At 44.3% G+C, this 14,136-nt stretch overlaps 1 protein-coding gene across 5 annotated transcripts in view; it reads right to left on the bottom strand.

Moving 5' to 3' along the window:
* The window catches only part of SEL1L3 (SEL1L family member 3), a 119,951-nt gene that overhangs the window by 6,464 nt on the left and 99,351 nt on the right, over nt 1-14,136 (bottom strand). For 2 of the 5 annotated variants that reach the window (XR_008480270.2, XM_035293934.3), the window contains exons 20-23: nt 11,986-12,095; nt 6,040-6,167; nt 4,414-4,516; nt 4,259-4,331 (exon numbers count right to left, since the gene is read on the bottom strand). Coding sequence is in view for 4 of the 5 variants with exons in the window: in XM_035293934.3 (XP_035149825.3) it covers nt 4,259-4,331; nt 4,414-4,516; nt 6,040-6,167; nt 11,986-12,095 (414 nt within the window). In the remaining variant the exon portion in view is untranslated. Of the gene's footprint in view, nt 1-1,236; nt 1,320-2,929; nt 3,127-4,258; nt 4,332-4,413; nt 4,517-6,039; nt 6,168-11,985; nt 12,096-14,136 lie in introns of those variants that run through there. The other 3 variants (XM_035293937.3, XM_035293933.3, XM_035293936.3) reach the window with 3 other exon arrangements.

The raw sequence follows: 14,136 nt of genomic DNA, 5'->3' as shown, positions 1-14,136 counted from the left end.
CCTTCTTACTTACAAGTATTGACAGGCCAGGCATGGTGGCTCCTAGCACTTTGGGAGTCCTACGTGGGCAGATCACTTGAGGTCAGGAGTTCGACACCAGCCTGGCCAACCCCATCCCTACTAACAACACAAAAATTAGCTGGAGGTGGTAGCACGTGCCTGTAATTCCAGCTACTCAGGAGGCTGAGGCAGGAGAATCACTTGAATACAGGAGATGGAGGTTCAGTGAGCCGAGATCATACACCACTGTACTCCAGCCTGGGCAACAGAGTGAGACTCCATCTCAACATAAATAAATAAATAATAAATAACTAAATGACAAATTTGCACTTTGATGAGGACTTTTTAAAAATGCAAAAATAATTTGCTACATATTTCAACTCCTCTCTTTCTTTTGAGACAGGTTCTTGCTCTGTGGCCCAGGCCAGAGTACAGTGGCACATTCTCAGCTCACTGCAGCCTCCATCTCTGGAGTTCAAGTGATTCTCATGCCTTGACTTCCCAAGTGGCTGGGATTACAGGCACTTGCCATGATGCCCAGAGGATTTTTGTATTTTTGGTAGAGATGGGGTTTTCACCATGTTAGCCAGGCTCATCTCGAACTCTTGACCTCAGGTGATCCACCCACCTCAGACTCTCAAAGTGCTGGGATGACAGGTGAGCGCCACCGTGCCCAGCCCATATTTCAGCTGTTAACATCAGTTCTAACAGGGCTGGCAGGTACCACTGTGGGGGCACATTATGGAAATGTGTGGAGTTTTTTGTTTTGTTTGTTTGTTGTTTTTACTTCTAGGCCCTTACTACTCAAACCATGATCTTGCTAAACAGCAGTGTGGGCACATCTAGGAGTTTGCTAGAAATGCCAAGTCTCAGGGCCTAGCTACCGAACCAAAATCCACTGAGCCAGACCTCCTGAACCAGATTCTGCATTTAATAAGAACGCTGGATGGTTCATATGAACATAAAAATTAAGAAGCACTGGGCAAGAATTTACTTATTGAACTAAAAGTTATTTTATTATAATTACTTTCTTTTTATTTCCCCTTTATATTGCTGTTAGGGCCCTATATTGACTTTTAAATTGTGTGTAGATGGGTTAATTATCATGAATTTCATTTCAAGTTACTAAAAAATATGCTACAAAATATTTCCTATGTGAGGGGCAATGGGTTTGAGACAGGTGACAATCACTGCTTTAAAGTATTGTGATTCTGGGCCGGGTGTGGTGGCTCATACCTGTAATCCCGGAAGCTGAGGTGGGTGGATCATCTGTGGTCAGGAGTTCGAGACCAGCCTGCCCAACATGGAGAAACTCTGCCCTGACAAAAATACAAAAATTTAGCTGGGTGTGGTGGTTCGTGCCTATAATCCAGCTACTCTGGAGGCTGAAGCAAGAGAATCTCTTGAGCCCAGAAGGGTGGAGGTTGCAGTGAACCAAGATTACACCACTGCACTCCAGTCTGGGTGACAGAGTGAGACTCTGTCTCAAAAAAAAAAAAAAGTGTTGTGATTCTGAAAAATAAGTTTGAAATTCTGCTGCCCTACATCCATTCTTAATCTTTTTTTTCCTTCTACTTTTTTAGAGACTGGGTCTCATTCTGTTGCCCAGGCTGGAGTGCCATGGTATGATCATAGCTCACTGCAGCCTTGAACTCCTGGTTGCAAAAGATTCTCCTGCCTCAGCTTCCCCACCAGCTGGGACTCCAGGCATGTGCAACCAAACTGGGGGTAATTTTATTTTCTTTTGTTTTAGAAATGTGGGTCTCGCTATACTGCCCAGGCTGGTCTCAAACTCCTGAGCTCAAATGATCCTCCCTCCTGGGTCTGTCAAGAGTATTGGGATTATGGGAGTGAGCCACTGTGTGCCTGGTTTCCTGATCTTTTTTGGGCAAGCTACTTTGCCTCTCTGCCTCAGTTTTCTCATCTGTAAAATAAAGAGCATAGAATTAAATTATTTGTTTTTTTGAGACGGAGTCTTACTCTGTCACCTGTTGCCAGGCTGGAGTGCAGTGGCACGATCTTGGCTCACTGCAACCTCTGCCTCCTGAGTTCAAGCGATTCTCCTGTCTCAGCCTCCTGAGTAGCTGGGATTACAGGCACACACCACCTCCGGCAAGTTTTTTGTATTTTAGTAGAGACGGGGTTTCGACATATTGGCCAGGATGGTCTCGATCTCCTAACCTCATGATCCACCTGCCTTGGCCTCCCAAAGTGCTGGGATTAAAAGCATGAGCCACCGTGCCTGGCTAATTAAATAATTTTTAAGATCCTATCCAGACAAAGCCTTCTTTAGGCTGATCAAGAAGGAAGTAGGTATGTGCTGGAGAAAATAATGGAAAAAGTTTGAGAAACACGAAGAAAATGTATGAAAGAATGGTGGGGATACAGGAAGAGCAAAACCTCACAGGACAGGAGAGACACGGAGACAAGAATGTGGAGAGACTGATAATGGAGGCATGGAGACAGAGATGAGAGATGTCTTCTGATCTGAGCAATTCCACCCGCCCATGAATTTTCATGGCTACCAGCTGGCATAAAATCATAAAGACAAATTTCAGCTCCTCTAACAGAATTGCATTTGTAATAATCATCACAATATTTCTACAGAGTAAAAATGACAAAGATAATTTGAAATGGAAAATGCTGACAAGATGCAAAATAAATGACGATACCTGGCCCCAAATTTAGGAACGGGACAGAATTTGCATGAGTGAAGTTTATTAACCAGCAGGCTACGGGGCATCAAGCCTGGAAGGTTTTGATGGTTCCCTGTTAACCTCCTCAGGTAAATCAGAGAGAAATGAATCCGCATTAGCTTCTCTCAACAGTGACTTCCCTCTCACCGTGGAAGAGAAGGTGACGTGCACCCGTCACTTTTCATTATCTGCTACACAAATAACAGCTAAGCAAATGCTCCATTGCCATGTCCGGTCCTAATCTATCCATTTGTAAATGTCTCTATTTGCCTTCACGAGTTATTATATTCTTTTGTAGCTGTCCGAGATGGGGAAAAATCAGTTTTCTTGTTTCTTGAGAGACCAGAGACATTTGTGGGTGTGAGTACCTACTAGGCATGAGTTATCACAAATGACACGACTGGGGTCTTCTTCTGGCTCAGCTTATGGTCTAATAGAGGAGATAAATGTAAGAGCTAACATTCACTGGGAAGGTTTTATATGCCAGATAAATATAATAGCTAAGGTTTAACTATAGTCGTCATTTTCATAAGTGTCTTATGTGCATTTTTTTCACTTAATATTTTTTCATTTCATATTTCTAAGAAGTAGCTACTCTCATAAGCTCATTGTACTGATGAGAAATTCGGGGATCAGGAAGGTTAAGTAACTTGCCATGAGTCGTAAGCTAATGAGTAACCAAGCCTGGACTCTAAGCCCAAATAAAAGTAACTAGGACTCCCTGGTACTTAACTGCTATTCTATACTAACTCGGAAAAATAACTGTGATCAGTGGAAACCATGTGAAACGAAATGCCCACTTTATAATTCCTGCCCCATCCCTCCCTCTGAGTCCGTGTGGCTGAGGATTCTTATTCATTACGAGTGTTTATCCTCTTACACATTTGATTGTTTGACTGAGATGAACAGGAAGACTTCATGCTGCCAGGGGCTTTGGAGCTGTGTTTTCAGACACACAGAGCTAGAATTCCAATAGATATATTTTCAATGGGAGAAGTTGTATTCGTTCAGTTTCTTAAGCTTTTTAAAGAAAATCCTTATTTTGAGGCTGGGTGGCTCACACCTTAATCCCGGCACTTCGGGAGGTCGAGGCAGGTGGATCATCTGAGGTCAGGAATTCGAGACCAGCCTGGCCAACATGGTGAAACCCCATCTCTACCAAAAAAAACCAAAAATTAGCTGGATGTGGTGGCGTGCACCTGTAGTCCCAGCTACTCAGGAGGCTGAGGCAGGAGAATCACTTAAATCCGGGAGGCGGAGGTTGCAGTGAGCTGAGATTGCACCACTGCACTCCAGCCTGGGCGACAGAATGAGACTCCATCTCAAAAAAGAAAGAAAGAAAGAAAAAATCCTTATTTTGAAAAAATACAATAGTAACTTTGTGGCCTTCCGCCAGCCAGGAGTTTCATACACCTCTAGAAGGACTCCCACCCCGTGAAGACCACCCTAGGGATAGGAGATAGCATGACCAATAGCACTGGGAGGGAAAACATGATTTTTCTGGTAGACAAAAAAAAATTCCCTGCTTTTTTATACTGCTTTGGCTTTTTATAAATCTTTACCTGAGACAGACTGGAAATACTGCACAGTCCAGGCGATCAATACGGACAGGAGAAAGGTTCCCAGAAAATAGATCTGCAAACATCAGAAGCAAGAATTAGTGACTGACAATGAGCAGGGACCATAAGGGCGGGGCCGGCAGGGAGATGAAACCTACCAGAGCTGAGTGCAGGACCGCGCCCCAGAGAAGCCGCAAGTGCAGGTAAAGCCAGGCCAAGGAACAGGGACTGAAGGACTCCTCGTTACTGTGGCTCCAGCACCTGCAGACAAAGCCCAGGGCATCTTGACATGTCCGCCAACCTTGGTGGCACAGCTCACGACTGGCATTTTCAGATCCACAAACCTACATTCTTCTGCTTTTGGACAAATGTGTGCACACTCAACTGACAAAGATGAGACAAAGAAATAAAGCCAGTGGCCAAATGAGCGGTTTGGCCTGATCTAAAATTCTAGAATTCCAGTAGAAATCTTAGAAGAAGGTCAGTTTTGTCCTTAATTAAGAGTCAAGTCTGTTCTGCTGTGGTGACAACAACATTTTAAAAATAAATAAAAGTTACCCAGAATGCTGAAGCACAGGACCTGCCCGAACAGCATTTCTGTTTAAAGTACAGATGTAGGAATGCCTCCTTATCTTTCAAAAAGGTATCGGCTAATTAGGCTGGGCATGGTGGCTCACACCTGTAATCCCAGTACTTTGGGAGGCTGAGGCAGGTGGATCACTTGAGGCCAGAAGTTTGAGACCAGCCTGGCCAACATGGTAAAACCCTGTCTCTAAAACACAAAAATTAGCCTGGTGTGATGGTGCGTGCCTGTAATCCCAGCTACTCAGGTGGCTGAGGCATGAGAATCACTTGAACCCAAGAAGTACAGGTTGAACCCAACAAGTAGAGGTTGCAGTAAGCCAAGATCACACCACTGCACTCTAGCCTGCGTGACAGAGCGAGGTCCTGTCTCAAAACAAACAAACAACAGAAAAGCATGGGCTAATGAGATGCGTTATTCTTTCCATTCTCATGGAAAGTTTTGGTTGGTCCCTGATCTTCAGGTCAAGTGCCTTCTATATCTTAAACTTCAGATAGTAGAGAAGAGAAATGCAGGATCTGGCTGAATGTTTTCCAATAGAGGCAAATCCTGGGCTCACCCTTCCCTCCCTCCCTCCCTCCTTCCCTTTCTTCCCTTTCCTTCCCTCCCTCTCTCCCTCCCTCTTTTCTCTCTCTCTTTTACTTTCTTTCTGCTTTTAGTAGAGCTGAGATTCCGCCATGTCGGCCAGGCTGGTCTCGAACTCTTAACCTTAAGTGATTTGCCCACCTTTGCCTTCCAAAGTGCTGGGATTACAGGAACAAGCCATGGCGCCCTGCCTTTTTTTCTTCTTCTTCAACGGAGTTTTGCTCTTGTTGCCCAGGCTGGGGTGCAGTAGCGAGATCTCCTCTCACCACAACCTCCACCTCCCAGGTTCAAATGATTCTCCTACCTCAGCCACCTGAGTAGCTGGGATTACAGGTGCCCACCACCACACCCAGCTAAATCTTTGCATTTTTAGTAAAGATGTGGTTTCACCATATTGGTCAGGCTGGTCTTGAACTCCTGACCTCAGGTGATCCATCCACCTTGGCCTCCCAAAGTGCTGGGATTATAGGTGTGAGCCACCATGCCTGGCCTTGCTTTTTTCCTTTTAAATCACAGTTTACATTACAAAATAAGGGTAAAGCTAACTTCAACCAAGAAGCAAACATCATCTACTTGGGTTCCCCAGATTCCACAGTTTTAGAGGCTCTGAGCTCACCTTTCATACAGTTCCTGGAGAATAGAGATGTTATTAGAATGGAGAGTTGAGTCAATTTCCAAGAAATCCAAGATATGGTGTGGGATTATAGTACCTTCCTCAATTAGCAGGGCCAGGTTAAAAAATCCCTAAAAACAAGCCATAAACCAAACTCATCAACTCCTTGAAATAAAACCTCGACACACACTCTTCATCAGAATGTAAACGTTTACAACCTCTAAAATTTTTTTTCAGTCTCTACAGCCAGATGGTTTTGTCATCTTCATTGATGAATTGTTTCCCTAAATACATGCATCTGAGAAATTTATTTGCAGGAGAACCAGGAGGCTTTCAGAAGCTGCTGTGTCCCATCTGCTCCGAAGCCAGTCAACCGGGAGATCTGTCCTTTCTCGCTCACTCTCTCAAAAGAGAACTTACTGGAAAACGCGCCCTTGTATCATAAAACCAGTCAAACCGAGTTGAACGCCATGTCCGTCACTTACAGACTATGCCCTAGGTTGGCACAGCCCTGCGGGAAATCTGACAAAATATTTCTGTGGCCAGGGCTGCTTCCCATGACTGACATCCCAACATGGCTCCCTTGCACAGGATCACCTAAGGACACTATCTCAGCTTTCCTAGGCTGGTGCAGAAACCTCTTCTCATGACTCCTCTGGGCACAGATCTCCACTGTGGCAATATTTTCCTGCCTCTCCCTCTGACACTGTTCTTGATACTTAGAGGTAGGAACTGCCTTATTGGGCTGTACGGATCCAATAAAATAAACGCAGTTAGAGGGCCTGACTGTAGACATGCTTCATAAAGGATGTGTACTATGACACTGCCTGGAGAATGTGCACCCTCGGTCATGAGCCTACCATGTGGCTAGATCAAGAAACAAGCAGACAGCAGTGGGGACTTACCATTAGGGCTTGACCAATTAAACTGGATTGTTGCCCTTGAAAGAACTCAGGATCACGTTTTTTGTGTTTCGTTTTTAACTTCTATTTTAACTTTAGGGGTATATGTACAGGTTCGTCATATAGATTATTTTGTTACGTGTTATGGGGGTTTGTTGCACATATTATTTTGTCACCCAAGTACTAAGCCTAGTACCTGTTTGCTATTTTTCCTGTTCCTCCACCTCTTTCCAGCTTCCACCCTCAGGTAGTGTCTGTTATTCCCCTGTCTGTGCCGATGTGTGCTCGTCATTTAGCTCCCACTAAGTGAGAACACGTGGTATTTAGTTTTTTGTTCCTGCGTAGTTTGCTAAGGATAATGGCCTCCTGCTCCATCCATGTTCCTGCAAGGGACAGGATCTCATTCTTTTTTATGACTGCATAGTATTCCACAGTGTAATGCACTCCATTTTCTTTATCCAGTCTACTGTTGATGGGCATTTAGGTTGATTCTATGTCCTTGCTACTGTGAATAGTGCTGCAGTGAACATACATGTACATGTGTCTTCATAACAGAACGATTTATATTCCTTTGGGTATATATCCGGCAATGGGATTGCTGGGCCAAATGGGAGTTCTGTTTTTAGGGCTTTGAGGAATTGCTACACTACCTTCCACAATGGTTGAACTGATTTACACTCGCACCAACAGTGCATAAGTGTTTTTCTCTTTGCAACCTCACTGGCACCTGTTATTTTTTGACTTTGTAATAATAAGGATTCTGACTGGTGTGAGATGGTGTCTCATTGTAGTTTTGACTTGTGCTTCTCTAATGACAAGATCACATCTAATGGCTTTTATCTTCCCTCTGACCTTGCTTCTTAGTTGCCTCTGACAACAATCTAAATGAAAATCATCACTACCAGGTGCATAATCCACGACTTTCACAACCATCATATGTAGCAATCATGATGAAAAATACCAGCAGCTCACAGGTTGAATGCTTGCCATAAGCAAGGCATTGTTGTTTTTATATTTATTCATTTAACCCTTATAACAACAAACTGATATAGGTAATATTATCCTCCCTATTTTATAGATGAGGAAACTGAGGCACAGAGTGGTTAAACAACTTGCCCAAAGTAACACAGTTGGGAAGTGGCAGAGCTGGGGAGTCAAACACAAGCAGAAAGGGTGCAGAGTCTCAAATCTTAGACTCTATCAGGTGCCAAGAATAAGCTCTAAATAGATGAAGCATTAAGTATTTTGAAGATTCACACACACACACACACACACACACACACACTCACACAACAGAAGAAAATAGACTACTTCTCCACTCTTTGAAAGGAAGGCGCTGTTAAAACTTGAGGTATTAAAAGAAAAGAGAAAAATGGCTTTATGAAATTTTAAAGTCTCTAATCAATGGAATAATGGAGAGAGAGTAGGAGAATAGTTGTATGCAATGTAAAAGCTTAAAGTTCATCATCTACTAGATAAATATATAAAGAACTAATTATGGTTTCAATTTTTAAAAGTGCCAAAATTCCAATAGAAAAACCGGCAAAGAATAAGAATAGAGAATTTACAGAAAAGAACATGTGAAAAGTAAATTATCATAAACAAGTATATGTAAAAGTGCCCATTGTCACTAGTAATTAAATAAATGCAAGTTAAAAATAGTAAGAAAGTTATCAACATGTCATTATTCAATTAGCAAAATTAAATCATGAAAGTATCCAGTTGCTGGTAAGATTTCAGTCATCCTTCTTTACTCAACCACTGATCTGTGAGGTAGTCAATGGAAAGCCCTTTCAGAGAGCAAAACGGCAGCGTGTTATCATGTAGTCATAAAACCATTTATTTATTTATTTATTTATTTATTTATTTGAGATGGAGTTTCTCTGTGTTGTCCAGGCTAGAGTGCAGTGGTGCAATTTCAGCTGACTGCAAACTCCACCTCCCAGGTTCAAGAGAGTCTCCTGCCTCAGCCTCCCAAGTGGCTGGGATTACTGGCGTATGCCACCACACCTAGCTAATTTTTGTATTTTTAGTAAAGATGGGGTTTCGCCATGTTGGCCAGGCTGGTCTCAAACTGCTGACCTCAAATATCCGCCTACCTCCGCCTCCCAAAGTACTGGGATTACAGGCATAAGCCACCACGCCCAGCCTCATAAAACCATTTAGACTGTCTGACTCAATAATGCTATTTCTCAGATTATAAGGGAAACTTTTCTTTTATTCAAACTAAAAGAAAAGATGGAAATAAGAAAATATTCATTGTAGCACTAGCTATAATTCCAATACGAGAGGAAACCACCTCCAAGTCTTCCCAGGTAGATTATAAGTCCCATGTAGGCAAGAGTATAATCTATCTTTTAATCTTCTGCCCCCACCACTAATCATGGTCTAAGCCGTGGTAGGACTAGAGCTTTACACCAAATCTCATTTAATTCTCACAATCTAGGAGGCAGATGCTCTTACTACTCGGGAGGCTGAGGGAGAATTGCTTGAACCCAGGAGACGGAGATTGCAGTGAGCCGAGATCGAGCCACTGCACTCCAGCCACATCCATTTGTGAACTCGCAAAACCAGAATTCTTCCTAACAGTCCTTTCTGTCTCCATACACTGCACAGTTTACAAAGGCGTTGTTCATCCATTTTTCACATGCCCCTCACAACAACTCTATGAGAACACTAGAATCTCATTTCAGAGATTCAGAGACTTGCTGGAGTGAGAGAGATGTGGGATTTTAACCCAAGTACACGACCACTATGATGTTGTACTGCCATTAAGAAAACAAAGATTGGCCGTGCACAGTGGCTCATGCCTAGAATCCCAGCACCTTGGGAGGCCAAGGCAGGCAGATCACTTGAGCCCAGGAGTTCAAGCCCAGCCTGGACAACATGGCAAAACCCCATCTCTAGATGCACTTGTAGTCCCAGCTACTCAGGAGGCTAAGGTAGGAGGATTGCTTGAGCCTGGGAGATGGAGGCTGCGTGAGCTGAGATTGCACCACTGGATTCCAGCCTGGGTGACAGAGTGAGACCCTGTCTCAAAACAACCCACAAAACAGTAGCAACAACAAAATCCCATCAAAGATTGATACAGGGACGAGTTTCCAACTTTTGCTCTGTGATTAGACTCTAAAGCACGACACCAGAAACCTGCTGCAGAAGAGGGTTAACAACTATCCCAACTTCTGTCATGAAAATGATCCAGAGGTCCTCCCAAGAGAATTCCAAATAGCAAATGTAGAAGGAATAAGGGAAATTGAGAATCATCATTAGAACACCATGGTAATAATCCTAATAGGCAAAACTCTTGCCCAGAATGTATAAACTCAATCTACTCAAGAGAAAACAGAAAACAGACCCAGATCAAAGAACATTCTACAAGCTACCCAACAAGTATTCTTCAAGTCTTAAGGGTGATGAATATAAGAAGACTGAGGAACTGTCATAGACTGAAGAAGACTGGAGAGAAACATACAACTCAATCTAATGTGGGATCCTACATTGAATCCTGGAACAGGAAAGGATATTAGTGGAAAACTGGTGAAATCGATATAAGGTCTGAAGTGTAGTTAACAATACTTTCCCAACATGAATATCTTAGTCTGACAATGGCATTGTGGTTATGAAAGATGTGAGCATCGGGGGACGCTGAATGAAGGGTATACAGGAACTCTCACCTCTTTTAAATAAATCTAACATGAGTTTCAAATAAGTTTCTGGCTGGACACAGTGGCCCATGCCTGTAATCCCAGCACTTTGGAGGCTGAGGTGGGTGGATCTCAAGGTCAAGAGTTCGAGACCAGCCTGGCCAATATGGTGAAACCCCATCTCTACTAAAATTACAAAAATTAGCCGGGCATGGTGGTGGGCATCTTTAGTTCCATCTCCTTGGGAGGCTGAGGCAGGAGAATCACTTGAACCCAGGAGGCAGAGGTTGCAGTGAGCCAAGATCGTGCCACTGCACTCCAACTTGGGCAACAGAGGGAGACTCCGTCTCAAAAATCAAAAGAAGTTTCCAAAAAAATCACTGAGAGAAAAACTGTCGCTGAAGCATGGCCCAACAGTACAAGCAAATCACTTCCTATTGCAGGGCACTTCTAATTTCTCAAGTTTCTACCTGGTGAGTTTGATGCGACTTGGCAGAAACACCCTTCTGTTTGGAGCTAAAGACCCAGGTTTAGGCTCTGGCCACTTTGCTTACCATCTGATTATTTGGCCTTGAATAATTCGTTACCTTTGACTATGAATCAGGTGTAATAATCCCCACCCCCACAGGATTGTGTGGGAATGGTGTAGGGGACATAGCAGGTGTTTAATAAAGGCTCACCCTTATGGCTAGTGTTCTCATAGAGTTGTTGTGAGGGGCATGTGAAAAATGGATGAACAAAGCCTTTGTAAACTGTGCAGTGTATGGAGACAGAAAGGACTGTTAGGAAGAATTCTGGTTTTGCGAGTTCACAAATGGATGTGGCTGGAGTGCAGTGGCTCGATCTCGGCTCACTGCAATCTCCATCTCCTGGGTTTAAGCAATTCTCCCTCAGCCTCCCGAGTAGCTGGGACTACAGGCGTGTACCACCAAGCCCAGCTAATTTTTTTGTGTGTGTGTTTTTAGTAGAGACAGGGTTTCACCATGTTGGCCAGGATGGTCTTGATCTCCTGACCTTGTGATTTTCCCACCTTGGCCTCCCAAAGTGCTGGGATTACAGGCGTGAGCCACCGCACCCGGCAGAGCTGGGTTTTTTTAATGAGACAGGGTCTTGCTCTGTTACCCAGGCTGCAATGGTACAATCATGGCTTGCTGCAGCCTCAACTTGACAGCCTCAAGAAATCCTCTGGTCTCAGCCTCCCACGTAGCTGGCATTACAATCAAGCACCACCACACCCAGCTAATTTTTGTAGAGACGGACGGGGTTTCACCATATTGGTCAGGCTGGTCTCGAATTCCTGGCCTCAAGCAATCCACCCACCTCGGCCTCCCAAAGTGCTGGGATTACAGGCATAAGCCCCCGTGCCCAGCCAAGTGCTGGTTTTTGTTGTGTTTGCTGTTTACCTGGGAGTCTCCATCCAGGGCAGCTTGGGCGTACATCTGCACAGACAACTCCAGGTCTTGTGACTGGTTTTGGTGGCCGTAATAGTAAAGGTCCCCCATCTTCAAATATGCTGCAGGACATAAAGCACAGATCTATTTATCGAGTAGTTTTTTTTCACACCAACATTTTAAATTATTGGCCCAGTCACATGAATGAGTTTTTCGTGCTAGTATCTGAATACAGCACATTTTTATGTTTCCCTGATGTGTCAAAAGAGAAACAAGAAAAGGGCTTTTTACCCAGAGAAAGCCTATTTCTAGACATATTTTTCCTTCCTTCCTTTCTTTTTTTCCTTCCCTCCCTCCCTCCCTCCCTCCCTCCCTCCCTCCCTCCCTCCCTCCCTTCCTTCCTTCCTTCCTTTTGCAATATGGCAGTCTCTGTTGCCCAGCCTGGAGTACAGTGGTGAGATCAGGGCTCACTTCAGCCTCGACCTCCTGGACTCAAGTGATCCTTCCACCTCAGCTTCTCAAGTAGCTGGGATTACAGGAGTGTCCTACTATGCCTGGCTAATCTTTGTATTTTTTGTAGAGACGGCATTTTGCCATGTTGTCCAGGCTGGTCTCAAACTCCTGGGCTCAAGCAGTCCTCCCATCTCAGGTTCCCAAGGTGCTGGGATTACAGGTGTGAGACACTGCATCTGGCCGCTAGACACAGTTTCTTATTTGGCCAGGTAGCTCTCCTGAATAGTTCTGTTCGTGCAGATCTGTCTACAACCTTGCAGCCCAATCAGCCAAGGTTGTTTTTGGTGCTTTACTTCACTTCTGAAATTTTGCTGTTCATCTTTGATGTCTGTTGCTGGTAACTCTTTGCTTTAGCCATGTATTTTATTTTTCCTCTGGGGAAAACTTGTGTTTAAGCATATATGTATCAGCCAGGCATGGTAGCTCATGCTTGTAATATCACCACTTTCGGAGGCTGAGGCAGGTGGATCACTGGCAGTCAGGAGTTTGAGACCAGACTGGCCAACATGAGGAAACCTCATCTATATTTTTTAAAAAATACAGAAATTAGCCAGGTGTGGTGGTGCGTGCCTATAATCCCAGCTACTTGGGAGGCTGAGGCAGGCGAATTGCTTGAACCTGGGAGGTGGAGGTTGCAGCGAGCTGAGATCATGCCAGTGCACTTTGGCCTGGTCAACAGAGCAAGACTCCATCTCAAAAAAAAAAAAAAAAAGTGCATGTATTAGTCAATGTTCAATCAGGAAAACATAATCCATTTCAGGTAGTTCAAAAGAGGAATTTCATCATGGGAAAGCAGCTACTAGGGTGTTGGGAGAGCTGAAAAGGCAAATGGAAAATAATAGGCAACCCAGAGATGAGCAGTGAGAAGGCTACTATCATCCTCAGGACTTGAGGCCACAAGGTGCCTACAATGTTACTAGAGACTCAGAGCCTGGTGACAGCTGAGACTAAAGAGGGTGGAGCTGCCAGGCAGGGGCTGGAACCATGGAAATGTAGCCACTGCCAGAGACACAGTCCAAAGCAGAGAGAGAAGGGAAGAAGGACTTGGGCTTCTCCCATCCTGTAATCTTTTGCCAGAGCTTCCTATTGCCTGAAAGGAATCAGAAGCCCGTAGGTAGATGAGTCTGGGAATTGTAGTTCCAGGAGGCCAGCCACCTACCATGCAGAGCAGGGCAGTGGAATCCAGACAAATGACTGGCCCAGAGAATTGCTCCATAATAGCATTCTCTTTTTACATTTTCATTGACTCAGAAGAAATGCTGCGGCCCAGGTGCAACGACTCACACCTATAATCCCAGCATTTTGGGAGGCCAAGGTGGGCAGATCACCCGAGGCCAGGAGTTTGAGACCAGCCTGGCCAATATGGTGAAACCCCATCTCTACTAAAAATATAAAAACTAGCTGGGCGTGGTGGTAGGCGCCTGAAATCCCAGCTACTCGGGAGGATGAGACAGGAGAATCACTTGAACCTGGGAGGCGGAGATTGCAGTGAGCTGAGATCATGTCATTGTACTCCTGCCCGGGCAACAGAGTGAGACTGTCAAAAAAAAAATAAAAATAAAAAAATAAGAAATGTTGGGTCCAAGTGCTCCATGGAACAATGGGCAAGGAGTAGTGCATTACGTGAGGCTGAGAGCAGAGTTTAGCAAT

Source organism: Callithrix jacchus, chromosome 3 (genome assembly GCF_049354715.1).
Source record: "Callithrix jacchus isolate 240 chromosome 3, calJac240_pri, whole genome shotgun sequence".
NCBI lineage: Eukaryota > Metazoa > Chordata > Mammalia > Primates > Cebidae > Callithrix > Callithrix jacchus.
Note: the sequence above shows the minus strand (reverse complement) of the source record. Positions and strands in the feature narration are given on the sequence as shown.